Source organism: Macadamia integrifolia, chromosome 14 (assembly GCF_013358625.1).
Source record: "Macadamia integrifolia cultivar HAES 741 chromosome 14, SCU_Mint_v3, whole genome shotgun sequence".
Taxonomy (NCBI): Eukaryota; Viridiplantae; Streptophyta; class Magnoliopsida; order Proteales; family Proteaceae; genus Macadamia; species Macadamia integrifolia.
In genome coordinates, this window is record NC_056570.1 from 21,335,810 (window position 1) to 21,362,930 (window position 27,121).

Here is a 27,121-nt window from a genome sequence, read left to right on the forward strand (position 1 = left end):
TATTTTTTCCTTATCCTTGATGGTTCCAAATCAATTACTCATATCCCTTTAATGGTAAAACAGTAAAAAAAAAATTTAAAAATTAAAAGTAAAAGGTAAAAATTATTTATACCCACCGATCCTCTGGAAAATGAGGGGATTTTTTTACTTTTCCCAATCAAAAAATGATTTTTGTTGAAGATTTTAATTGTGTCGGTCCAACGGTCACCACGGAAATGGGATTTAGATAATGGGGGTAAGTAGAAAGGTCAATTCCTCATAATTTGATACCCACAAAACAAAAGTTGGTGTGTATTTAATTTTTTTTTCTTTATTTTTTCCTTATCCTTGATGGATCCAAATCAATTACTCATATCCCTTTAATGGTAAAACAGTTAAAAATATATATATATATATATATATTAAAAGTAAAAGGTCCTTGATGGATCCAAATCAATTACTCATATCCCTTTAATGATAAAACAGTTATAAAAATTAAAAATAAAAAATCAAAATTATTTATACCTACCGATGCTCTCTGATATCAATCTGAATCAACCGAGATCAATATTATTACAGACAATTAAATCCATGGTTGGAAAATAAGGGGATTTTTTTACTTATCCCAGTCAAAAAATGATTGTTGTCGAAGATGATTTTAATTATGTCGGTCCAACTACCACCACGAAAATGGGATTTAGATAATGGGGGAAACTAGAAAGGTCAATCCCTCATGATTTGATACCCACAAAAACAAAAGTAAGCGTGTATTGACGTGAATAATGCCTCCTTTTGCCGTTTCCAGGAAAGGGGATATAGACCAGCCTCGACTCTCAGTCTCACCAACTGGCCATTATCAATACCTGCCCGATACCAAATCAGTGGTCTGTAAACAGGCAAAACAGTAAACTTCTCGACGCGTGGGGAGCAAAGTTGATCCGGAATCCTAGAGATCGAAATAGTATAGAATCTAGAGTGCTTGGCCACATCTTCGTCTCCAATGGCTAATCCCATGTGTTAAATCTTTGTCTTTAATGACCATAATCCGTGAATTTACAGCTTTAATGCTCAAAAGAAGTCAAAATAGACGGTTCTCCAAAATTGGCATGTGATTAAAAGTTTCTATCCGGCGGTGCAGGTACTAGGGAAGGAGTATTTGCACTATCAACCATGCGTGGAACACCTTGGATCTCTAATCTGCCCTTCCTTCCTCCAATATCACAAGTAATCTCGTAGTACTAGTACACGCGTTACATTGCATTGCATGCGTGATTAATGCATTTTAACTGGTCAGAATGGGGAATAGAAAAATACCTTAAGATTAATGAAACTCTGCTGCTTATCTCATCGGACGGCTACTGTTTTAAACTAAATATATGACTTATTTACGTGCATGATAAAAGAATCGGACAATCTCTTGGAATAATAAGTATAATCTAGGAACGTACGTCCAAATGACCTATTTTATTTTATTTTATTTAGTTGGTTTGACCGAATTAATATTCATCATATGGCATATCAATTATGGCCTAAATATTGTGTATAAATAGGTCCCATGGGATCAAATTTGAGCTAATTAGAGTTGGCCATGTGACAATATTAATCTTTGAATATTTATTATTATATTTTTAAAATCGCGTGGCCCTTGCAATCAGCTTGGGAGCCAACGAGAGCACATACAATAATATAAAAATGGATGAAATTTTTTAATTCATGAGGTGAAGGATAGTAATTTCATGCATTCATTGTCTAGGCATAAGAATCACGTGACCAGACAACGTTTTGTTTCCTTTTTGAAAAAAAAAAAAATTAAGAAAAAATACGACCATACATGAAGGTAAAAAATTAAGTTTTATTGTAAAATTTGAAATGTGATTAATTTAAACCATTCTCTTCCTATTCAAAGGTAAGAATAGCATGTCAAAACAACATTTTTTTTCATAAGGGAGGGGGATTGCAACCAGGTTGTGTCGTCCAATGAGAACATGAACGGGACTTTCATTTCACAAGCTAGTGGTTCACTCGGAGGCCACTAGACTACACTTTTTTTTATGAAAATAAAAAATTCCATTAATTAAGGAATATATGATAGAACATTAATCATAGGGTTAACAATGTTAATGTAGAGCTTATTGTTCGTAGCCCTTCTTGCTAAATTGTATATAATAATGACTAGATCATTGGTGGGTCATAGCAAAAAATTTATTTTAAACAAAAACATTATGAGTATCAAGCAGCATTGGATCACACTTATTACTAATTATTAACTTACTATGCTATATTTAGAAAGATGTGGGTGTTTGGGGGTCAAATTAATGATCTTTCCAAAACTTATACGGGAACCCAACTGCTTGCCACTAAACTAGAAACTCATCCTTGGTAATAGTCAACCTAATAAAAGGAAAATAAATAATCACCACTCAGAGTACCATTTTCTTCCCATATATAATTTTTTATTATTTGGATTGGAATTAGTACCCGATCACATTGCCATTACTCTAATGCAAGGAACAATTAGAGGAGACGCATATCCATCCAACTAGGCAGCAGTGTGGCTTTTTCACCACCCTTTGTATTTGGGCATAGAGGTACACAATCAAATAACATATTTTTTTTTTATTATTAATTTTTCAAGAAAAGAAAAAATGCATTACACCCTCTTATATGGACCATGAAAATATAATTCCACCCCACGTAAGTGAGATAATGAACAATAATGAAGATTCAACGGCTGGGATATACAGTGGGGACAGAAAACTCCTTCATTTGAGTGATACTGTTGTCCGCACAGCCATTGGTGAGGCATGCAAATTCCTAACCTCACTAATTTCATGGAGAATCTCTTTCATTAATTAATTACATAACCTTTTGAAACATCAACCTTCGCGCTCGTTGTTTACGCTTAACAACCACCAAAAAACGAAAAAAAAAACAGCCACAAACCACAACTGACAAAACACAGCCTCCAAATTTTATTTCCTCAATATAATAAATACTTTTTAATTTAATTTATTTCCCTATCACTGTTGGTCCACGTATCTAATACTGATTAACTATTGATTGTCTTCGTCATTCTTAATTATTTAATATTAAACAAAATTCAAACCACTTTTACAGTCATCGGGAAGTCTTATTAGTAACTTTATACGAGAGAGAACCTTTCCTGAAAGGCTACTTTTTCAGATTAGCTAAACGTACACTCTGGTCAGTGCTGTGCTGTACAAACGACGGAAGGTTTGTTCCCTTATTCTCTCTTCTCCGGAGTTAAAGAATGGACTGGAAGCGATTCAAGACTTTTGCGTCTCCTTCATATCTCAGTCTGACTCGCCGGAGTTTCTTTGGATTCCGGCCAAGACAACTAGCCTTTCGCCAGTTCCGTCAGTTTCCGGCTCTTTAACTTCCAAGTCCTCAAACGTAATCCCCTGTGAAACGAGGTTTGGTTTCTCTCGATGCTCTTGCTCTGTTCGAATTTCTCAAACGGAACATGAAAAGATTTTGGTGAAATTCGGATTTTCTTCACTGAATCTCAGATGTTTTTGCTCTTTTTCTTTTTTGTCTCCTAAATTGTTTGTTTGCTTTGAAGGTTGTGATGCTGCGGAATTGGAGTAAAAAGTGTTTCTGATTTTTGAATCCTTTTTGTTTCAGCATGAAAATGCTTCATTTGTTTCTTTTCTGAATGAATATTCTTAATTTTTTTTAATGTTACTATTGAATTCATAGATCCTGTACTTTTGGAGATGGATCGGCTCATTCTGCTAGTGAACATTGTTTGTGCTTGAGGTGAGTTTTAAAACTATAGAGAATTTCATATATACATATAGACATGTATGCGCAAAGGTTCTCAGAGTTGTAACTCGTCCGGTTAGCTTGAGTTGTAGTGGCAATGGGGCATCTGTCGTCTCTTTTCAATGGATGGGCGAGATCTTTTTCCGTCAGAAAGGGGAAGAATTGTGGGATTGACGTTGGAAGGGAAGCTGTTGAAGAAATGGCGAAAGAAGCAACTAAGAACGATTTGATATTGCGTTCTCCAGGGATTGTTAATGTTGATGGTTCAAACAATTTTGCCTCTGTTTTCTCCAAGAGAGGAAACAAAGGAGTGAACCAAGACTGTTTAATTGTGTGGGAGGTATGGTTTTATCCTCTGTTTCAGAAACTTGGTATGCTTGCTTGTATTTTCATATATGGGGATACTCTTCTTTTAAATCACATAAAGGTTCTGGAAAATAGGGGGTGGAAGTTGGAGAAATATTGCAGTTTCATTGTTTCCTGATTGTGCTACACTTTTTTCTACCTTCTTTTTTATGAGAAGCATGTTTTTGTTTTTTGGCAGGAATTTGGATGCCAAGAAGACATGATCTTTTGCGGGGTTTTTGATGGGCATGGTCCATGGGGCCACTATATAGCAAAAAAAGTCAGGGAATCGATGCCGTCATCTCTACTTTGCAATTGGCAGGACATCGTTGCTCTAACTTCCCTTGACCCTGATTTTGACATAGGATCGGATAAGAAACTTCATAAATTTGATATTTGGAAGGAATCCTACATAAAAACTTGTGCATCCATTGATCAGGAGCTTGAACGGCATCGTAGGATTGATTCCTACAATAGTGGTACAACCGCGTTGACAATTGTGAGACAGGTAACAGGAGACTTGATTTGTAATGTTTCATGCTAGATGTGGTAGGTTAATTATAGTAATTTATCTCTTCTTGTTGGCGGTTAATGTATGCCTTCAACACTTAATGTTTTTTCATTTGAAATTCCACCCTTTGTAAGCTTCCTTGCTCTTTATTAATAAAAGTGCTGAAGAAAGGAACAGAATTACATCTTCCTGATGCACAGTGTTATCTTTACTCATGTTGGGGCTTGGTAGATAGTATACAGACTTTATGGCACCATTTTTCTTTTGTGTAGATTCCCATAGGAGTAGCCAAGCCTAGAGAGAGAGACTTTAAAATACAGATAAGCGAAAAATATTTTGGAAGAAGGTAGTTTGACTCTCATCTATTTACCAGTGACTGGTAAACTCTAAACAATTCTTGAAACACTTAATAGATTCATAGGGAAAGAAAACAGTATTTGATAATATGTCAATTATTACTTAATTCTGTGATGTTTATTTGGTGCTTAAATTCTTAACCAGCCTGTGGTAGCCATTATTTAATTGCTAAAAATGGAAAGTAGGTTCATTTTGTTTATTCAAGCCATTTGAAAAATCTAAAAGATTCAAATGAATGACAATAGACACAAAGTTACTGATGAAAGAAGAATGGTAATAGACACAAAATTAGTGACCACAATCTTTCATGATGATTTAGTTTGAATAAATTGTTGCCTTATGTCTCAGCATTTCTCCTTCTGTCACTGCATTTCTACTCAATTCTAATTGGGTATCCTCTATACTATGTCAATCAAAAGGCATCAATTGTGTGGAAAATAATTTCAGAATAAATTTCATTCTTCATGGGCTGAGGAATAGGCGCTTGACACCTGCAAAAAATGAACACAGTTAGTCTTATGATGCTTTTGAAGCACCTTGTAAATATGCTATTACATAAACTGCCCAAAAGTTTAAAATTCTATGAATCTTATACCACTTTCCTGATTCAGTTACTTGAAATGTCAAACTTGATAGGCCCTCTCTTTGCTGCCCTGCATCAAATCATTTCCCAATAAAAAGTTTATTAGTTGGATGGTAATGCCATTTTGTTGGTGCAAGTTCAGGGAAATGATCATCCATGAAGTGGCACCTTGAGTTGATGGTTTGAATTGATGACTCATGTATGTTGTATTAATTGAATAGTACAAGGTGGTCAGTTCTAATAAATGGTCTAAGACAATCAGATTTCCTTTCCTTACCAGTGGTTTTGGAAGAGAGAAATACCCACCCCAACCCCAAAAGAAAAAAAAGAAGAAGCATAGGATCTAGGAGCCAAATCAATGTTATTAGTTGGTAATGGTTAAGAGGCTAAATCTCTATTATAATTTGTTGACAAAGTTAAATAGGTAGCTTGATCTTCTCATGTTTGCCTCATCTCCCATAGCTAATGGTTAAGATGTTAATCCTATATGATGAATTCTAAATTAGTCAGATAGGTATCTTATCTTCTTTATTTGCCTCATCTCATGATACTATTTTTTTATTTTATTATTTTATTATTTATTTTATTATTATTATTTTTTAATGAAATATGCATTTTTGGGATGGTGTTCCCTTTTTCCAAGTAAGGCCAGAATTCTGATCCCCCCTCCCTTTTAAATAATGCAGGACCTAATGTAGTACTTGATGCTTTGTTAGGTTCAGTAAGACACTGCCTAAAGTTCTTCCAATTTGATGTTTTGTCAGGGTGAAGAAATTGTTATAGCGAATGTTGGGGACTCTCGTGCTGTGTTGGCTACCACTTCTGATGATGGAAGCTTGGTACCAGTTCAACTTTCCATCGACTTCAAGCCAAATTTACCTCGTCAGTTCGTCTCTCTCTCTCTCCCCCTCCCTCTTCCACCCCCTGGAGATTAAAAAAAAGGGCAATCTACTTAACTTGAACCCCTCTGTTAATGTCTGTTCAGAGGAGGCTGAGAGGATAGCACAATGCCAAGGGCGGGTGTTCTGTTTAAAGGATGAACCTGGGTTGCACAGGGTCTGGCTGCCACATGAGGAAACACCAGGTCTGGCAATGTCTAGAGCATTTGGAGACTATTGTGTAAAGAACTACGGAGTTATTTCTGTCCCTGAAGTCACACAAAGGAATATAACCAGCAGAGACCAATTTGTTGTGCTGGCAACAGATGGGGTATGTCTCGGTAGTGCTAATTTTTATATGACTATCAATCCACTGTCCCTATGTATTTATTAGATTTTACCTATTGTAGTAAGGATTTAGCCAAAGTAATGGAGAATCAGTCTTAAGTTATTTATTTTGAGATGATGACAAGTTCTGGCCCTTCTAGCTAATCGAGAAGGGCATTGAACTGAAGGTTTGCATGCAGCTAAATCTATTCTTTTAGTTACACTATGGATCTCTCTATAAATATGCACAAGTTTTATTGATGAAATATTTGGCCCTCTTTTCCATTTTTCGTATTACAAACATTTTCTGCTTCTCATTCTTTCTTCTTTTTCTTACAGAAAAGAGCAATAGAATATCTTCTATGATTATAGGTTAATTTTAATGGGGAGTGGGGATATCATATCTTACTTGAGACATATAAGGGAAGGCTTCTTCTTATTGGTCCACTAGGATAGTTGGATTCTTATTGCCCCACTCGCCAAAAAAAAAAAAAAAAAAATAGAAAAAGAAACTTTTGGCCATATCAGCCATATAACCCACCATGTTTTTTTACTCTTCCCCTTGTATTGAGAGCAGCCATAAAATTTTGAATATAATTTGTCTTTCAACCAATTTTCTTACTTTATTTTGACATATGCTGAAGTCCATTTTGATGAAACTTGACACATGAGGAAAGGATGACGTTGACATGAACATGTTCACAAAGTCAACTGGACCTCCACATGCCATAAAACTAAAGCCTTTGGAGAGAGATCATCTCCCCAAGTCATGGGGAGAATGATCTCCCTATTGTTATTGTTTAATATATTCAAGGAGTTTTTTAACTGTTCTTACTATATAAACCCTTGACTGAAAAATAATTAAATTTTCATTTCCTTCTCTTTTTGAGGTGTGGGATGTCATCTCCAACCAAGAAGCAGTGCAGATTGTTTCATCAGCTCCAGAAAGAGCTAAATCAGCAAAACGGCTGGTTGAATGCGCAGTACGTGCATGGAAATGTAAGAGACGTGGAATTGCAATGGATGACATTTCAGCCATTTGTCTTTTTCTCCACTCTTCCTCATCCCATCAGCCGGTCGAGCCCATATCCCAGCAGGAAACAGCCTGAAAATGAACAAGGTAACTGCCACTTTTGGTACATTGTAACCATGTGTACATGCATATTAACTCTGCAGGAAGAGTGCACATCCTTTGCTTCTTCCTGGTCTTTTTTTGCCCCCTGTTTCCTGGATTAGATGTGCTTTAACCTATGAAAGTAAGTAGAAGAACAAGTGATAATGACAAACATAGAAGAGTTAGCTAGTCTTGGTGATCCAGTCTCAGCCAATGAAACTAGTCAGAATTGGTAAGGTCCCGCCCTCCTTTTCTCTTCAGGGATGCCTAATTGTAGCTTGTACACTGTCTAGGAATTCTATTAATTTTTCACATCTTCTTGTCAAACACAAGTTTCTATTGTGATAGAAGGATCTCATGGCTTTTACATATGCTTCATGTTCTTCTGGTGCTCTGTTTCATGTGTTCTCAATTTTTTTCTATTGCCGAGTGTTTCAAGTGCCCGATGGGAGAGAGCAGAGGCCATCCAAAAATATTCTCAAATGTCTGTCTGTTATGAAGCACTGTGAAGCCAGAAGAATTTCCATAGACGGGTATAACTTCTATTAGATGGTAGTAACAAACCTTATAAGAACAGACATTTTCTGGCCGGTACAACAGCTTAAGAATGTCTGGCTGCCCTGTCCAATCCAAACTTTAAATCTTTCGAGAAACCAGATGATTGGAGGTGTATTGCATAAAAAATAAGAGTATTGTACTATTGTGCAGAGGTATTTCCATGCTGCACATCGAGTTTCCGGAGCAACCATAGTACCATACCTTATTTTCTTGTCACTGGAAGTGTTCTGTGGTTATACTTTATTTGCTTTATTTGCCATATTTTTATTTAGGATAATCAGAATCCAGATGAAAAATTAAAAACCTCGAAGACGGTTTCTGATTCATATATTAAGATTCATCCATCATTTTACAGCTTTCTCTTCTTTGGAAAATATTTTTGCATTAATTTTTCCATTGACAGATTTTATAATTTCAGAATACCATGTTCTCTTTCAAGTTTGCCTCTCTGTTTCACCAGCTAGCCAGTGTGGATACCTCTGTAGCCCAAGGTCAAGAGACAACCAAGTCCTTCGCAACAAAGCAAGCAGTGAAGAGCCTACTGCCCCCAACTTAAGAGAGGAAAAGAATTTCTCTTACAATCCCAATCAGCCTTTTCTTCCATTTGATTGGGTCCACAGGCAAACCCCTGAGTGCTTTGTTGTTGAGGATTGGTCTAGCCAAGGACTTTAAAAAGCTAGCTCAGGGTGAAACGATGGAAATGCAATCTCAAAATTACTCCAAATAAGCAATATTCGGCAGAACCTCAAGGTGCCCACAGAGAGGCCATAACAACACAAGTAGTTATCTCTAAATTTCAATGTGGACTGATTTTGAAAAATATATGCATTTATTTATTGCTAATATTAGTATTTCAGAATGACAAATGATTGATTGTGTTAATGGAATCATGGTGACTGAACTTTTGTAATTGTGTAATTTCCTTAAAACTCTTCCCATTTTTTGTAATTATACTTTTCAAATGTAGTGGGTGGTAAGGTTGCTCCATTGTGACCTAGTGGTTGCGGGAATCATTGGAAAACAACCTCTCCGCTAAGTATGAATAAGGCTACATCTGTCCCTCCCCGGACCTCGCAATGGTACTGGGGTATGCCCTATACATTTCAGATGTAATTTTTTTTTTTCAATTTTAAATTTGTTTGCAAAATAAAATAAGATTTAATAACTAAACTTGGAATGGTTTAGTATGATTAGGCCGTTTGGTTGGCAATACCTTTCTTCCATTTAAGGTGTTGTTGTTGTAGTAGCGAGACATTCCCATATCAAATAAATTAAGTGAGCTTGGTACCACCTATTCAAGAAAGTGCTAGTTGGGTCCCAACTCCCAAGATAGGCTTGAGCGCAACGTCTTCAGGAATTAAGGGCCCGTTTGATAACATTTATGTTTCAATAAATGGCAGAAATATAAATTTTTGTTTCTAGAAACAGAAACGGAATTGAAGGTGTTGGATAAGTCATGTTTCTGGAAGTCTATAGTAACTAGCGAAAGAATGGTCACAAGTCATTTCTAGAAACGGCAAAACATATAGAACTTGTTTCGCCTGGGTCGTTTCTTGAATCATAAATAGGTAGAAATTTATATTTCTATATTTGAAAACAAGTGAAACAAAACAATTTTATTAAAAGCTTTTTGTTTCGTTTTTGCCTTTTCTGGACATAGATTCAGTAGAAATGCGTTTCTTAAAACGTTATCAAACGGATCCTAAGTGTTTCTGCTTGCAGAGCTAGGTGGGATGGTCAGGTTTGCTTTGTAAGCCCCTCTCCAGCATCTCAAAATGATCACCCTCCATAACTACATCCGTGGGATTATCTTTGAGAATAGCTTCACATCAAGTCCTCTGTATTATCCAATATGATCAAAAAGTGGGAGAAGAGTGGGGGTTGTTCAAAAATCCATGGATTCTAAACTTACGGATCAAGGATATACGAGATTTTACGATGGGATTTAATCCCACAACCTCTTCCTGTGGGAGGTGGTTCTTCAAGTCAAAGCTATCATCACTAGGCTAAGTCAGTGTTTGTAATAAGTTACCAACTCGCTAAGCAAGAACTCAAGATTGCCTCTTCCACATGAGCAATTGGGCTATGGTAGAATTATCATTGCTTTTTGGATTCAGCTTAATGCATTGTTTCAAAAATCGAAATAAGATAGATCGATTAGGATTCGAATCAGCCATGATCAATCTCAATTTTGTGCAAAAATTACATAGTGCTCATCGTACAACTCCGTCCTATGCCTACAAGTTTTTTTGGGGGTTAAGGGTATGCCTACGAGTTGGGCAAAGTATTCTCCTCCAATCGGTTCTAGAAACCCAATTGTTCATATCATGCATCAATCCAAGATGACTTAACCTAAAAGATAGATGCCGCCCCAACTCGACTCCAAACCAAGACTCCTTGCAACTTATACCAATAGCAACATTGAGCGGTTGAAGATTGATTGAAAAGGCAGCCCATCTAGCCCGCCCTCTTTAGTGATAGTGATAAAGAGCACATGCACCTCCCCTGATCTACTAATCATCATCTCATCTGGCACGAAGCAAAAAAGAAAGGTCCCCCCTTCCTTTCGAGCCCCCCATAGCCTCCTATCTACTAGTGCTCGTAGCTCAATCGAAGGTCTTCAATGTGGTCCAGTGGAAAAACAAAAGTCATCTGTATCAAGTGATAAGTGAATTACTCAGAAGTGTTTCGCCACTACCAGAGCTGGCGGAAATAGCTTAATGGTAGAGCACAGCCTTGCCAAGGCTGAGGTTGAGGGTTCAAGTCCCTCCGGTTAAGGATCAGCATTGGTGGGTGTTGATACCAATTTGAATCGGATACCGATCCCTCAAACCATGGTAGGCAAGCTATGCTACCACCTTAGTGTCTATCTCTCTCTTCCACCTCAGTGTCCTCATATGTACAAACACCATTTCATGGCACCTCATTGCTGTATTACCCTATGCAGCATGGTAAGAGAATTCCTTCCACTCAAAAAAAAGGGGGAGGGTTCTTTAAAAAGCAGTTTAGCCCTCACACTAGCGCTTGAGCCATTGGGAGCACTGATAGAAGCATCAACAGGAGCGAGATTTTTACCTTTCATGAGGGGTGAGATAGTCATTTCACCCCCCTTTGTGTCTAGAGTCCACATCCTTTGCAACGAGCGGTGAGCATCAGATGGTTGAAAGTATCTAGGATCGTGTCCAAGGGGCTCCCAGCCACCCAATCTTTACTGCACTGGTGCAACGGCTGTAAACGATTTTCACACTACAAATTTAGTTGCAGGGTGCAAGGATCATATTGCCATTTAGGCTTCTTTTTCCCAAAAATAATATATGGGGAGGTTTTTCAAGGGCAATCTAAAAGGGAGCTAATATACTACACCAATGAGCGAATGGAAAATAGTATCATAACATAGGTCCATGCAAGATCCCCATGGTTAGAAGAAGAGATTGTGTTAATGTGAGTCACACTATTTATCAAGTAAGAAGGGTAGAAAGGAATCTAGACAAGAGCAAATCTTTTTTCTTTTTAAAAATATTCCATAATTTTACATTCGATCAACATGGTTTGATGAATTGGATCGGAATGACGATACCATATCGATGGATCGATATCAGCAAATCCTTTTTCTTTTGGAAAAAGCTTCGATCACTCTACTATTTTGAGTATTTTACGGGCACGGTAAGTGGTGATGAGTCAGGACTCAGGAGTCGTCATGAGTCATCCCATTTGCTGATTGATTCCATTCGTGATGGCAATGGCCATTTCTCCTTCTTCGTCTTCCTCTGGATTCCCATCACGTTTGCGTTGTTTGTCCCAACCGTCAGCATCTACTCTTACTGAACTTGCGTTCTCCACTGTTTTCAATTACAGAGAATCGCGTCTACGAACCTCCCTATCCCTAGGAGGAGGAGGAGGAGTAGTAGTAGTGGGAGCTGAGCTGTTGCTGCAGCAGAAGCAGAAGCTCCGGCAATATTCAGCTATCATGGCATCGTCAGACGGCCAAGTAACCCTTCCGCTGAGTCACGCCCACGCCCAGTGGACCGAACTGAACGAGGAGTCAGATTTTGTATCTCTTCTCTCACCAGACGGCTACCTTTCCATCTGTGGATTTGGTTCTCTCCTCTCTGGTACGTCTCTCTCTCTCTCTCTCTCCCTTATCGTGACCTAGACCATCCATCAATCACCATTACTCTCTCCCTTCCCTATTTCCTCCGCTAATTCACGCCTACATTCCCCGATTCGACATAAATTGTAATTTTAAACTTTCAAAATATAATCTTTGGTATCGACCAACCAGAGAGAAGTGCGCGGAGTACATTTCCGGATCTGGTGAATTTCAGGGTTGCGAAATTGAACGGCTTCCGACGCGTCTTTGCTCACGCCGCTCCCATCTTCTTTGAGCGTGGCATTGCCAATCCAGAAACCGGGGTCAGTCACATCATCTCATCCAGATTAACTTCTAATTTCTAGAGAAATCAGAAACCAATTCTTTTCAAATATTCCAGGAGATTTCGAGCCTAAGCGTAGAACCATGTGAAGGTGAAACCCTCATCGTCACCGTGTTTGAGATCAAACGATCGGAGGTAATAATCTCTTTTCAACTTTTAAAAGTTCTCTTTCAGCCTTAACCGTATAATTCTCATGAATTTTCCTGGTTTGCATACATTTGTAGATCCCATCTTTCATCGAAAGGGAGCAGGAGTTTCGTTTTCTGGCTGTAAGTTGCTGAACTCTTTTAGAACAATTTAAGAAAAGTAAAGGGGAAAAAGATCATTCTTTTGTTGTAATCAAATTTTACTATTTGAAGCATTCCTACAATCCTACACTCTTAGTTCAAATTTATTTGCTCTAGCAGGTGGTGCCAGAGACTCTGGATGGGATAACATTCGCTAGTCCTGGGGTGAGTGGGAATATCTTGCAGTGTTGATTTTAGAGGATTGCATGTTAATGTAAAGTTACGCGAATAATACATTGTTGGTGACTGTGTAGGTGCTTTGTGCCCGTTATGGTGATGAGGAATATTTTCGTGTTAGATTGAAAGGTAATCTTTTTACAACTGTGTTTTGCCCTTCCTATTTTGGATAGACAATGATTTTAATAGAGAACGAGAGACTGGAGAAGAAAACAAGAAAAAATAAGTAGTGTGCAGAAGAACAATCCTAGCAATTAACTATCAAATAATCATGGAATATTTATCACCACAAACATGAAGAGATTATTTTCAAACCACAAACTTGCCTAGCTTATCCAATGAGAAGTTAGCTGACCTTGTTTTCCAATGGAATTAGATGTTCATCAGGTATACTCAGGGCCATATCCCTTCGATAATTTGAATGCAGTGACAGACCGAGACATGACCAATCCTTCTCAAACAATTCCTAGCCAATCCTTCTCAAACAATTGCAATGGTGGACTCTTTATTGTATCTGACAGTCTGACCTTGGTAAGCAATTTGCAAGACCATGTTTTTGCTTTATCTATTGAAGCATGATCCCTTCAATAAATTTGGTCCTGAATATCAACCTCTTTCCCGCTTCATCTATTTCACCTAAGTGATGACTGGTCTGTCATATTTTCTTATGACCAAGGCATGTCTCTCTTTCACACGGACTTTAGATTGGTCTGTCATATATTTTCCTGATCCAAGTTCATGGAACTTCTAAATGACTTCAAGATAAACTATGTTTACTGGCTATTTATATGTTGAATCACTAAATTTAATAGTTCCCTAGGTACAGAGATGCTTGACATTCAATTCATCTATTTCACCTAAGGGATGTCTCCTGATTCCACAAAGCAACACACCCGATTCTTCTATGTTTTACGTGGAGGGATGAGTTAATTTCAAGGCGTAAACAATACATATTACCAAATTCTATGCTCCAATGCTTAAGAAATCAGCTGATCCTAATAGCCATCTTTACAAAAATGCCAGACTGGCTGACATATTATAGTTAAAAGTAGCAGGAGCGTCTATCCTACTGCCGTTAATCAAACTCTTCTGTTAGTTTTTGTGACTTTTTCCCTGTAAATGTTCTGTTTTACATTGTTGCATTATTTCCACTGTTACAAGAATTAATTATATAAGAATGTGAACTTAATCTCATATTGGAACGAAAATAGTCTGCCGATCATCGCATTCATGAATATTGTTTAGTGGCTGATGACTCATCTTAAAAACTGGCCAGTGATATTACTAGTTATCTTGAAGTGGAGTTACAACATTTATAACATATTAAAAGGGGATAAGGACTAGTAGGTACAATTAAAGTTTCAACATTCCGTGTGTCTTCATTTCTTAATCATAATATTAGAGGAGACTTAAAATGAGTTTCATACATCATGGGAGGCTCCTAGTGACCCTCCTGAACTTGCATTTCTTTTGCAAATGGATTAGTTCCATTAGAAAGAAAACCAATTACCTCCTATCTACAATGTTTGCCATTCTTTGATCCATTGCAGTTTAGAGCGTGCTAGATTTTATGTTCCAATATCCCTTTTGCAGGAAGCAAGGAGTTATATTTTCAGCAATATGGACGATATAACATCCATCAGATATGGAGGGATGATATCTTACCTTGCCGTGTTTATCTACGACACTGGTAAGTACCACTTGTTTGCCTGCGTATTCTTTTGAATGCTTGTAGCACTTGCTAGTGATGAATAAAAGTTTAAATACAACAAACTGTGACTTTGGAACCAAGGAAAAGAAATTACCTCTAATTGTGAAGAGTGATTCTGGTAATCAAGATTGCGTTTGTTTTGCTGTAATTTTTTTTTCCTGAAAAATAATTATTATTTATATTTGGATTTTGGTTGGAGATGCTCTAGAAGTACATTTGAACATGTTTGAGTGAGGGAACGAATCCAGTTGTATGGTAGTGGTGGAGTTTTCCATGCAAAATTGTCACAGCCAATGTAGGAGTAGGTAAGAGATTACTAACCCCCACAAGTATAACCCCGACAAGATACGCAATTACAAGAGAATAAGACTCAAGGAGAGATTACAGCCAATGCCCTACAGGTACAGCAATAAACAGAACCCAAACAGTAGCAAATCTCACCAAAATACCGATCCAGAAACAGGAGAGAGAATCTCCTGCGCAGGGCCCAGTAAAGGAAGGGGTGGCTCCTATAATTCAAGCTCAGATGGAGCTCAAACTTTGGTCGATAACAGTCCCTAGGGAGGGGACAAAAACCTAAAAAGATGAGATGATTTGGACTAGGGGTTGTGAAATTGTTGACTTTCTTGAATTCTGACCTAAGAGAGAGAGTCGGAGAGGATTCTGCAGAATCAGCAACTGAATGACTTGGACAGCTTCAAGAAGATGATCGATTGGCCCTCTAGCACCTTGGAACACTTTCCAAGAGTAACCCTTCAATTAGGTTTCAGAATAAGGAGCAGGAGAGAGATCGCAGGCCTCAAAATCCCAGATTCTGGGCTGATCGATTCTGCTTTCTGGAAATTCTGGGCAGGTCTGATATGTTCTCAGCAGCAACAGTAAACAGGAAATAGGGTTGTTCGAATACAAGAATAAAAGAGCAAATAACAAAGATAAAGTGGGGGAGGAGTGGCTGTCTCGGCCAGGGCTTCTCACCCACAGCTATCTCGGCTGTTCTTACAGTTTGACTGTAATGTTCTTTTATTCAAATCTGAAAACCAAAGTTACATAAGCTCCTCTATATATAGAGGGCAGACCTAGCTACAAGCAGCCATACTAGAATTAGGATATGAACTCCTATTACAACTAGGACTTAGAAATAGGCTGAACTAGGAATTAGAAAATAGACTAGACTTATAACTCCAACATGGAGTGACCCACTTAACTAATAGCCCCTAGTGGGCCTTACAACCGATGGCCCACATGGCCTTTTATTGAAAATAACATAAAATTAATAAAAGAAATCGGTGGGCCCATTGGGCCCTCTCTTTAAGTGGATCGATCCACACCTTGGGATGGGCCTTTCTTCCTGTGATAGGTCCTCCCAATGTTTGGATCTACATCAGCTCCCTCCTTCTTAGAATCATTCCGATGAATGGATAAAGGACATGCAGAGATCTGTGTCGAGGCGTTGGAAGTCATCAACATGGATTCAAGTACAATCTTCTCGTGGCCGTCCTTTCCACTTAATGAGGAAGGAGTAGTACCCTTTGCCCCCATGAACTGTGGTGAACTTGTTGTCGAGGACATCTTCAATGACATCATCTTTGGGGTTTGCAAATTGAGGAAGCTTTAGGGTGTGTTTAGTGTCGCCTTCATCAGAATGGTGTCCCAAGTATATCGTTAGATCAGTTACATTGAAGACATTGTTGATCTTCAGAGTATGAGGTAGTTCTAGCATGTAAGCATTAGTGTCAATGCGCTTCAAGACCTTGTAGGGACCCATGCTCCGAGGATGAAGCTTGTGCACTGTATTAGGAGGAAACTTCTCAGGTGGAATTCGAACCATTATCATATCACCAGGCTGAAATTCCAAGTAGCGACGATGTCGATTGGCAGTTGCTTGGTATCCGTCATTGCTAACAGCGATGCGATGACGAACATCAGTATGTACCTCTGTGATGTATCTAAGGAACTCATCGGCTTCCACACTAATACGGGCCTGAGGTGGTAAAGGTACCAAGTCAACCAGTCGTTGAGGCTGCAGTCCAAGAACAATCTCAAATGGCGTATGGCCTATGGTGCGGTTGACAAAACTGTTATAGGCAAATTCAACAATGTTCAGTATAGATGGCCAAGTCTTTTCATAGTCACAGACTAGGCATCGTAGTAAGTTGCCAAGACTTCTATTCACCACTTTGGTCTGTTTGTCTATCTGAGGATGGAATGCTGTGGAGAACTTGAATTTAGTATTTGTTTTCAGCCATAGGGTCTTCCAGAAGTAGCTCATGAACTTGACATCCCTATCTGAAACCATGTATGTGCACTATCTCTTTGAAAAAGAGTTTGGCCAAGTGACTTGCATCAAGAGTCTTTTTGCATGGGATAAAGTGCGCCATCTTGGAGAAACGATCCATTACCACAATTTGGAATCATACATTTTTCGTGTAGGTGGTAAGCCTAGGACAAAGTCCATGTTTATGTCTTGCGAAGGTAAGTGTGGAACGGACAACGGTGTGTACAATCTTGTATTCTTCTCAATCCGTCGTCCTCCTTGTAGGTTTTTGAATAATTCTGAAAAATCAGCATCATTAATGTACTCCTCTTTGATGTTTTCCACTCCTGCACTTTGTACTGTGAAGGTAGTCATCATCATCACCTTTCGACCAAGTGCATCAGCCACTTGATTCGCTTTTCCAGCTTTGTATTTGAGAGCGAAGACATATCCTTGCAAGTATGAGATCCATTTAGCGTGCCGATCGCTAATGGTCTTTCGTGAGTGCAAGTATTTGAGTGCTTCATGATCCGAATAGAGTACGAACTCTTTTCCAATTAAGTAATGCCTCCAATGCTTGAGGATCTGAACAACGGCATAGAGTTCTAAGTCATATGTAGAGTACCTTCTTTTTGCATCATTCAATTTTTCACTGTAGAAGGCAATCGGATGACCCTCTTGCATCTTGGAACACTTTCCAACAGTAACCCTTCAATTAGATTTCAGAATAAGGAGCAGGAGAGATCGCAGGTCTCAAAATCCCAGATTCTGGGCTGATCGATTCTGCTTTCTGGAAATTCTGGGCAGGTCTGATATGTTCTCAGCAGCAACAGTAAACAGGAAATAGGGTTGATCGAATACAAGAATAAAAGAGCAAATAACAAAGATATAGTGGGGGAGGAGTGGTTGTCTCGGCCAGGGCTTTTCACCCACAGCTATCTCAGTTGTTCTAACAGTTTGACTGCTATATTCTTTTATTCAAATCTGAAAACCAAAGTTACATAAGCTCCTCTATATATAGAGGGCAGACCTAGCTACAAGCAGCCATACTAGAATTAGGAGATGAACTCCTATTACAACTAGGACTTAGAAATAGGCTAGAACTAGGAATTAGAAAATAGACTAGACTTATAACTCCAACATGGAGTGACCCACTTAACTAATAGCACCTAGTGAGCCTTACAACCGATGGCCCACATGGCCCTTTATTGAAAATAAAGTAAAATTATTAAAAGAAATCGGGCCCACTCTTTAAGTGGATCGATCCACACCTTGGGATGAGCATTTCTTCCTGCGACAGACCCCCCCAATGTGTGGATCTACATCATCTAGGAGAGTCAAGGCATTGGAAGGGGGCCTGGAGGCAAGGTGGCCAAGGCATCACCTAGGCAATGCCTTGACTATTATTCCATGGATGCCTAGAGTACCAATGATCAAGATATCATCACAATTTTGTGAAAACAACATACTGAATTTTGAAATGGATGTTGTTTTTTGAATTTGTTTGTATTGCATTTCAGTAAAATATTTCCCCCTCTACTATACTTGAACAATTTTATATTAATTTTTAGCAAATATTTTTTTAGTATTTTATAGTGAAACAAACGTAGCCCAAGTGAGTTGTAGTTCATAAGCTGCATCTAAATAAGAGGGAGTGTAGAAATGTTTTCGTAGTGGCTTATCTTGTTTATAAGCCCCTTTTTCTTGAATTTTCAAATGTTTTAATGGTCCACTTGATGCGAATCCGGGTTCCAAAAGTCGGAATCGGATCGCTTAGGGCCCACAAGAATGACTAAAATCTCAAATTTAATGGTTGGGGGGCAATCTTGTAAATTTAGGTGAACACTCTAGCACTTAAAAGAGAGGAAAATAAATGATAGGGTCAAATTGAGATAGAAATTAAAAAGGGAGTGGTATTCTGGAATTACAAAAGATGAGGGGAATAACAGAACACAAATTTAGGAAAAGGAGGGGGTTAACTATAAATATAGAAAATTAAGTCACTTAAGAACAAATAAAAAAAAAAAGAAATCACCTTCTTCCTTCTCACGATACTAACCAAAGGCGGAAACCAGTTTCTAGTACGATGGGCAGAGATCCTTCATCTAAACCCAGATTAGGTTCAGATTTTAGAGCTTAAATCTCAACTCAAGGCCTTCTTGAATGCAACTTAAGAAGCTCCAATATTATAGATAAGCACAAAGGTTTAATCTGGTCAGATTGTACCTGGCGGAAGACAGGGAGGCAGGTTTCGGTTTCAGTGTGAAACTTCCAACAGAGGGCACTTCCAACTCTTATCTTCTAGGGTTTTGATCGCCCAAGAGAGGGGAGCCTTTGATCAAAATCTCAGCCCAAACAGATCTCACAAGAGAGAGATCGACCTACACTTGTGGTGCTGCTAACATTGCCCAGAAACAGGGGCTGGGAGTGAGGACCAGCAAGAAGAAGAATGAATAACAGAAGGAAAAGAAAACAGAGGAAAAAGAAAAAAGAAGATGAAATAAAGAAGAAGAGAAGGAGATTAGGAAGGAAACAAAAGATGGACACCCACGGCAGCCAAGGTTCTCACCCAAAATTCTCAACCAAGATTAATTCTTCAGAAAAACTTCAAATCTCAAACTGAGTTCTTTCTATTACATGACTACTAAAGGAAAAATCAAACAATTAATGGAAACTACTTGAAAATGGAAACTATTCTAAAATTAGAAGCTAGCTAATTTAAAAAGGAATTAATTCTAAAACAAAAGAAAATCAAATAAAAAAATATATATATTTCCTAAATCCATCGTGCCACTGCATCACCACTAGGATGTGTTTGGCCTAGAATAGCACTTTAGTGGGACCAATCACTCCAAAATCAAACTCCCTGCTTGCATTTTACTTTTATAAAACAGGTAGGTTAGACTTGTACAAATGCTTTAGAGCCAGTAGTGTATATTTATGGGTCAGTTTCCACTTGCTCACCCAATTCATCTCTCTGGTGGGTACCAAGTAATTTCTTTTGTTATTCCCAGTTACGGTAGGGACATGTTTTAAGGGGAGGTTGGTTGTTTGCTATTAAAATTTTCCATGCCTTGTTTGCTGAAAACTCATGGGACACGGTTTTTAATTTGATCAAATAATTTCTGTAGTGTGTTGGCGGCAAAAAATCTAGGTGATGCAGCCTACAACAACTTTTTGGACCACACTTTTCTTGGTGACCGTAAGACGACAATCCATCAGTACTTGGCCACAAGAGGTTCAGGTATCATGGAAGAAGAACCTCCAGAACCACTCAAGATCCGTTATGGTGGGTGATACTGACAAGTCCATGAATCCCAATCACTAGAAATAAATTTGCAGGGATTGCTCAATTTGCTTGTGCCCTGCTATGGTTGGATAGGACAAGCTTATCATACTCCAGGTTTGGTTAGAAGGGAAGAAATATAAGCAGTGGGACTAGAACACTCAATAATCTTTACTAATGGTTTCTCTTGAATTGAAGAGATGCTGTCCAGGAAGGGAAAACATGAAATTCTGTAAGAGGGAAAGAATGGTGATTGATATATTTATATAATTTACTAGATCTATGGACTTTCAGCAAGCAAATTTAAGAAATGGATGTAATCTTAATTTTGTAGTTCAGCCAATAATGTCTCCAATGTCCAATGTGACAGATGAACTATTCTATTTGTAGCTTATGCAATAATATCCACAATGTTTGACCTTTGATCCGGGAGGTGTACAACTCTGCATCAAAAATGAAAATGGAAAAAGGAAATGATATATGTCAGAGGGAGAGATGAGTTTAAAGGAGTAAATGAGGCTTACACCCTAATTTTTTAGTCGAAACATTGCATCTATATTAGATCATATGAGAAATATGGGTTCGATGTATTTGGAAGAAGTTACATTCAAATAGGAGCTCATGACAAACCTTATGACTGTAATTAGGAAAGTAGACCAATTGAAAGCAAAATGTGGTAAACAAAATGCTGCCCAGTCAATTTCTATACTCTTATCAAAAAAACAAAAAAATTTCTATACGCTGAGAGAGAGGAGGAAAGTTGTTTCTTCATGAAGAAGAGACGAAAGGGTGGGAATGGGAAATTAGTCCCACATCGGAAATGTAAGCAGAGTAGGGAGCCTTGAGGACTATATAACTACGGAGGAGCTGCACGATGAAATTTCAACCCGTCCTGTCGGGGGTGGAAGGCGACTCGTCAATGATCGCTAAGAGACGGCGGGTCGTGCCGACACCTACCAAGGCGAACACATTTTGAGAGGCGAGCGAGTTCTGCTATACTTCGGTGGACTTGCCCGTCAATTTTTGGAAGCCCCTTAATTTGGGGCCTCAGCTAATTTTAAATTAAATAAATAAATTACATGTACGGATTAATTGTCAACTCAACTGAAAAATATGGTGGCGGCTAAAATTTTCTATAATTATTTATCCATCGAAACTTATCATTTCGAACAAAATGTATATTAAATATGAGCGGCGCAGGCGTAAATGGGGTAGCACAAATTTTTCACACATGACCGGTAGGGTTCTAAATTTGCTTTATAACTCTATTTTTTGGACCAAATTTACATTTCATCCCTTCATGGCTTCGCAGCTCTTGTCATCCCATCTGATTAGGCTGGAGATGGTTGTTTTTCACCCTAAACAGGAGGGTGAGAGTTAAGAACGACATAAGAATGGTGAAGCAATTCTTCCTTAAACACAAGTTACTAGACATCATAAAATTATAAGGGTTTATGGTAAAAGGAAGGGAGATTCCTTGAAAGGGTTCATGGGTATTAGAAAATAATATAAAATTATTATCGACTTCGTATTGTTAGAGGGATAAAATACTATGATCATTGATGATTGTATTTTTCCTTCACCCACGGAGTAGGAAATTTTTTGAAAAATTGTAGATGTCTCTTTTTCAAAGAATTTAGTATTAGCCGCAAATACAACTAACCCGATTTATACCTTAGAGTGCAATTCTCTAATATCATAGTTTATCTTGGATAGGCTCTAGTCAATTTTTACTGTCTATCAGTAACTGTTGCCTTAACGGGGCCTTAGCTAATTTAAGGGGAAATAAACTACAGCCTATTATATTGGTATATGGTAAAGTTGAGTTAGGTAAATTTTCAATTATGGTTGGATAATGATGGGGTCAATCTTTTATTTTTTAGAAGATCATAATTTAACGTTTTATTGCCATTGAAAAAAATAAAAAAAAGATAGAGTTTTTCTTCTTTTTTTTTTCTAGTGAAAGATTGAGTTTTTCTAAAACCATGGTGAAGGGCAATCCCTTGATTGTGGGGCTTCAAATGTGTATAGGTGAGTATTTTGGGGAATATATTAAAACCTTATAAGAATTTGTGGACCCTAGAATGATGTGGTTGCGATAGAGAAAAAAAAAAAATACATTGCCTTTTTTTTTTATTATTTTTATTTTTGGATGAAAGTCTATTGCTTATTCCACAAAAAGAAAATTCTATCTCATACTCCTCGAATTCTTTTGTGTCATGGAATATACAAGAACAAATGTGAAAAAATGAAAATGTTAATCTCTCAATGACATTGACATCACTATCCAATCATATATATATATATATATTAAGTAATTCACTTCACTCATAACGGTGATGATTAGAAGGACCTAACAAAAAAAATAAAATAAAAACGAGGATTATCACCTATTTCCAGCCTTGTTTTTTTTTTCTCCCTTTTTAAGAGAAGAATTTCAACTTTCAAGCCTCTTCTTCTGCTCTAAGTGCACAATTCAAACTCTCTATCTCTCTTTCCTCTTTCTTTACAATCTCCACCCCACTCCACTCTCATAGATTGGGATCCTCTCCAACACCAATGATTCATTCAAAGGCTGGAAAGGCTTGAACACACATTCTTATGTGTTGGAAGGTGTTGGAATGTGTGACAAAACCCCTGCAACACTTGGATGATCATTGAAGAGGCGTTGGAGGGTACAGTCGTTGGAGAGGAGCCTAATTCCCCACCCCAAAAAAATTAAATTAAATTAAATTACAACCAAATTAATGATTCAATACACCCAATACGGCTTTGTTGTTGCATTTGTTTTCTTTCCAGCTTTAATATATTTTTTATTCAAAAAAAAAAAAAAAAAAGACTCAATACACAATATGAAATTTCAAGGTAAACTAGTAAACTTTCCATGAGGTGAAGAGATGCTTCTTCTAAAAGCAGACATGGAATTGTTAGTGCCTTCCTTCCCATTGCACATTACGTCAGCTGGTTGCTTGTTTTCATGCTTCCCTATCAATAAAGACTCCCCTGCCAGCACCAATGCTCTTGGTTCAAGATTTTGGGAATTTCTAGACAATTGCTGAAGTCTTTTCATTCTCCAGACCATTTGCTGGCAAAGCAGTAATCCCATTCCCGTTTTCTGACTCAGAAAAATCGGTTTTTTGAGCCTCCTCTATCTTTCCTCCCGTGTCCATTTCAGAAATTAATGTCAATGCTGCATCAGACTTGTGCGTACTAGCTGGAAGCTGAAGCTTGATCTTAGCTTTGGGCTCGGGTTTGCTTTTCCTAATACCCCACCTTGCCTGACATTGAGTGCTTGCTTAAGCTGCTCTTCCTGATGTTCCAGGTGTACTTTCCTCAAGCTGGCCCTATGGAGACTAGATCGCATCAGTTATGTTATCCTGCTTCAATGGCTCTAGTGGACCCCAAAATCCTCTGGAGTTGCTGACATCTGATAGGATCACTGGCATTGCAGATGGCAGCGACAGATTTATTCATGGCTACTCTGGCTGAAAACGGTAATTTCACCGTTGGTTGATTGTCAAGTATTGGTGTATGATGTCTTGTATTCCGTTGCAGTTTAATCCAGGGAGTACTGGTACAGCGCCTAGACAGCCAAGACGACAGTTCCGCTAGCTGGTTAATGGGCCGTGGGGGTTGCATAGCAAGGTGTGTAGGGGGGCGCAGCCCCCCACTCGAATTTTTTATTTGAGGGCAATTGTAGTTTAATCCGGATTAGGGTGGTAATTGTAGTTTAATCCAGATTAGGGTTTTTTCGCTATATATTTATAGCGAGAGTTTCTTTCTCTGTAATGTAAGCAATACTGAGAGGTGTGAGGACGAGCGCTGTAACCCTATTCTCCTTTGATAGTGAAGCAGGATCTCATCTCATCAGGGACGTAGGCAACCTTGCCGAACCTCGTAAAATCCGTGTGCATTGTTTGTTTTGTTTTTCCATTATCTTCTGCATCGTTTTAGGGTTGCGTTTCTACATCAAGTATATCTTGCTTCATCTTGCTTCTCATTAGGGCTCCTCTATCAGTGGATAAAGATCTCCTCACAGGAGGGGGTGGTGACCTTGGTTTTCCAGAATTAATGGGGCTCCCTTCACGATGAAAAGACATCTTTGGAATTGGATCCTTATCTGGAAATGCAGAGGGAAAACGGGATATCCTCTGCTTCCACTGAAGAACAGCTTTTGGCCTCAAAGCTTCTAGTTTCATCCACAGGCCGCTAACTTATTTCAGGTTTCAAGCTGGCTCTGATACCATTTCTAGGTAGACGCAAAAGTGAAGCTGTTCGCAGTTTTTGAGGCTCCATACCAATCCGATTATTCCCAACCTTCATTTGTTCCAGCTCAGCTATCTTTCTCTCCAATGCCAATTTGAGGTTTGCAACCTCTTTTTCACCGGTTTCTGTAATTTCACCGGTTTCTCTAATATCCACCCTTGCATTTGAAAGCTGGAACAAATCAGTCAGGGCTCGATAATTTACACCCCATGTCTCTTCGGTAGTCAAATGAGGTCCACTCATTGTATATGTCTTCCCTGAGCCTATTTGTCCATATGCAAAGATGCAAACATTGAAACCATCTAGAACAGATTTGATCAATGGTTGGGTATCAGCAAATACTTATTGTTGTGTTGCATTCATTCAAATACTTTACCAAACGAAAATACTTTCTCGCATCTTTACCCTGCTTATGGGGCAATATTGATATTCCCATTTTCTCAAATATATTCTACAGTGTAATATTGATTGTCCTGGCAAAAACTTGTTAGGATTCTTATATGGGCTTAACTGACACTGATTGACCCATTAGTTACTTGCACAATTATTTGTTAGGACACCTATTGCGTGGTTCTTCATCACAATTCATGAAGCAAACTTCAATATTGGTTTAGGGATTTCCTAATGTGGTATGTGATAAATTTCTTTTATTATTCATTCTTATATTCTATATACTTTGGGGTTATTCATATGATTCTATGGTTTAGAATCCCTGAGCCTCTAAACCCTGATGCTCTCTTGTAGATCTTGTAATTGGTTGTAGAGCATACGATTTTCCTCTAGAAGTTTATGGTAGGAAGAAGAAGCCACTTCAAGGCCATTAATGTGGTGCTCAAGCCTTTTGAGATCATCCTCCCAGTTCAATTGATCCTCTTCAACCTCAAGTTTTGTCTTCTTCTCAAGCTGTTTCTGTTGAAGATCAAGTCCTTCAACAAGGCTGGTATTGTTAATATTGTTGATTGGGGATTTGCCAAGTTTTCCACCGCAAATGCAGAATCTAGAGAAATCACTTAAAATCCCACCAGTTCTCTGGAGAAGATATCTTGAAATTGCTTCTCGGAAGTCTATTTTTGATACAGAATTATTTTTTAAAAAAGCAATCCAAGCTGATAGATTTGTGAAATAAATAGCTTTGTAAAATCCTCAACTACCTTCTTGAGCACTGTATCGATGAGCATTGCATTCAAAGGCAAGTCTCTAATCCCATTCCATTCTGTAAGATAAGCTCTCAGAAGCTCAAGCCCAAAGCGATCAGAGAAGAAAGCAAGAGCATCTGCTTTTTAAGACTCTTCGAGTGAGATCTTGCTAGAAAGATTCAGATACAGTTGTTGGTCATGAGTGCCACTTTCAGAGCCATATGATGACTCATCAGCACTTCCACTGTTAATCAAAGAGGATGGTGAGCCTTTAGGCAATGAAGTGATTTGTAGAAACGCAACCCTAAAACGATGTAGAAGATAATGAAAAAACAAAACAAATAATGCACACGAATTTTACGAGGTTCGCAAGATTACCTACTTCCCCGGTGAGATGAGATCATGTTTAACTATTAATGGAGAATAGGATTATAGTGTTTGTCCTCACACTTCTCAGTATTGCTTGCATTACAGAAAAAGAAACCCTCGTTACAAATATATAGTAAAAAAACCCTACTCCAAAAAGTACACGAATGCCCTCAAATAAAAAAATTCGAGCGGAGGGCTGCGTCCCACTACACCCTTGCTATGAAGGAGGCCTCCTGCCCCCTTGCAACCCCCACAACCCGTTAACCGGCTAGCGGACTACCGTCCTACCATCCTGCCATCCTAGGTGCTGCATCAGTACTCCCCGGATGAAACTGCAACGGAATACAAGACATCATACACCAACAGTGATCCTCCCACCTGCTAGCTTCCACTCATGATATCCTTTGAGACACAAAAGGCAGTCTACTACTTTACCTGATGAGCCCCCCTTCTCTAAGTCGGGTGCTTCAAATGTCAAGAGCTTCATCTTCTCCAACTGCCACAAGAAAATTTCTCATGTTCTCGAAGTATTGGATTGCCGACTGAGCCCCGCCATCTGCTGATTGAACAGTAATAACTGGACTTTCTACGACCTTGGGGATGGCGCCTGGATTGACTTTGTTGAGGCCATAGCATAGAATGAGGCCATTGCGCGGTTCGTGGCAGAATTCCTCTTCCGATGGTTGTCTGGGCAGTGTTTCGGATGCACCTTGATCCTTCTGTCTTAGCAATTCTGCCGCCTGCGATCTTTTCAATGCTGTCAC

At 38.5% G+C, this 27,121-nt stretch overlaps 2 protein-coding genes and 1 pseudogene across 12 annotated transcripts; 2 read left to right on the forward strand and 1 right to left on the reverse strand.

Moving 5' to 3' along the window:
* Window positions 1-3,157: 3,157 nt before the first annotated feature.
* LOC122061945 (probable protein phosphatase 2C 34) lies at window positions 3,158-9,401 on the forward strand. Of its 7 annotated transcripts, XR_006134757.1 has the most exons (9): window positions 3,158-3,413; window positions 3,700-3,759; window positions 3,846-4,105; window positions 4,310-4,618; window positions 6,326-6,443; window positions 6,547-6,770; window positions 7,657-7,886; window positions 8,320-8,413; window positions 8,589-8,792. XR_006134757.1 is itself a non-coding variant. In XM_042625535.1 (8 exons), the coding sequence occupies exons 3-7, from the start codon at window positions 3,863-3,865 to the stop codon at window positions 7,873-7,875; spliced, it is 1,113 nt and encodes a 370-aa protein (XP_042481469.1). In that variant the 5' UTR covers window positions 3,158-3,413; window positions 3,700-3,759; window positions 3,846-3,862; the 3' UTR covers window positions 7,876-7,886; window positions 8,857-9,401. The 7 variants fall into 7 exon arrangements, 6 of the variants coding, with proteins under 6 accessions (XP_042481469.1, XP_042481466.1, XP_042481465.1 ...); XM_042625535.1 differs by lacking the exons at window positions 8,320-8,413; window positions 8,589-8,792 and adding an exon at window positions 8,857-9,401; XM_042625532.1 differs by lacking the exons at window positions 8,320-8,413; window positions 8,589-8,792 and adding an exon at window positions 8,899-9,401.
* A 2,690-nt stretch (window positions 9,402-12,091) lies between these two features.
* On the forward strand, window positions 12,092-21,013 carry LOC122062150. Of its 5 annotated transcripts, none has more exons than XM_042625825.1 (8): window positions 12,096-12,550; window positions 12,721-12,851; window positions 12,929-13,006; window positions 13,096-13,140; window positions 13,276-13,323; window positions 13,413-13,464; window positions 14,929-15,025; window positions 20,443-20,591. In XM_042625825.1, the coding sequence occupies exons 1-8, from the start codon at window positions 12,172-12,174 to the stop codon at window positions 20,456-20,458; spliced, it is 846 nt and encodes a 281-aa protein (XP_042481759.1). In that variant the 5' UTR covers window positions 12,096-12,171; the 3' UTR covers window positions 20,459-20,591. The 5 variants fall into 5 exon arrangements, with proteins under 5 accessions (XP_042481757.1, XP_042481758.1, XP_042481759.1 ...); XM_042625820.1 differs by having other exon boundaries at window positions 12,099-12,550; window positions 20,432-21,013; XM_042625822.1 differs by having other exon boundaries at window positions 12,100-12,550; window positions 13,279-13,323; window positions 20,432-21,013.
* Window positions 21,014-23,446: 2,433 nt separating this feature from the next.
* Window positions 23,447-26,276, reverse strand: LOC122060713 (annotated as a pseudogene).
* Window positions 26,277-27,121: the final 845 nt, after the last annotated feature.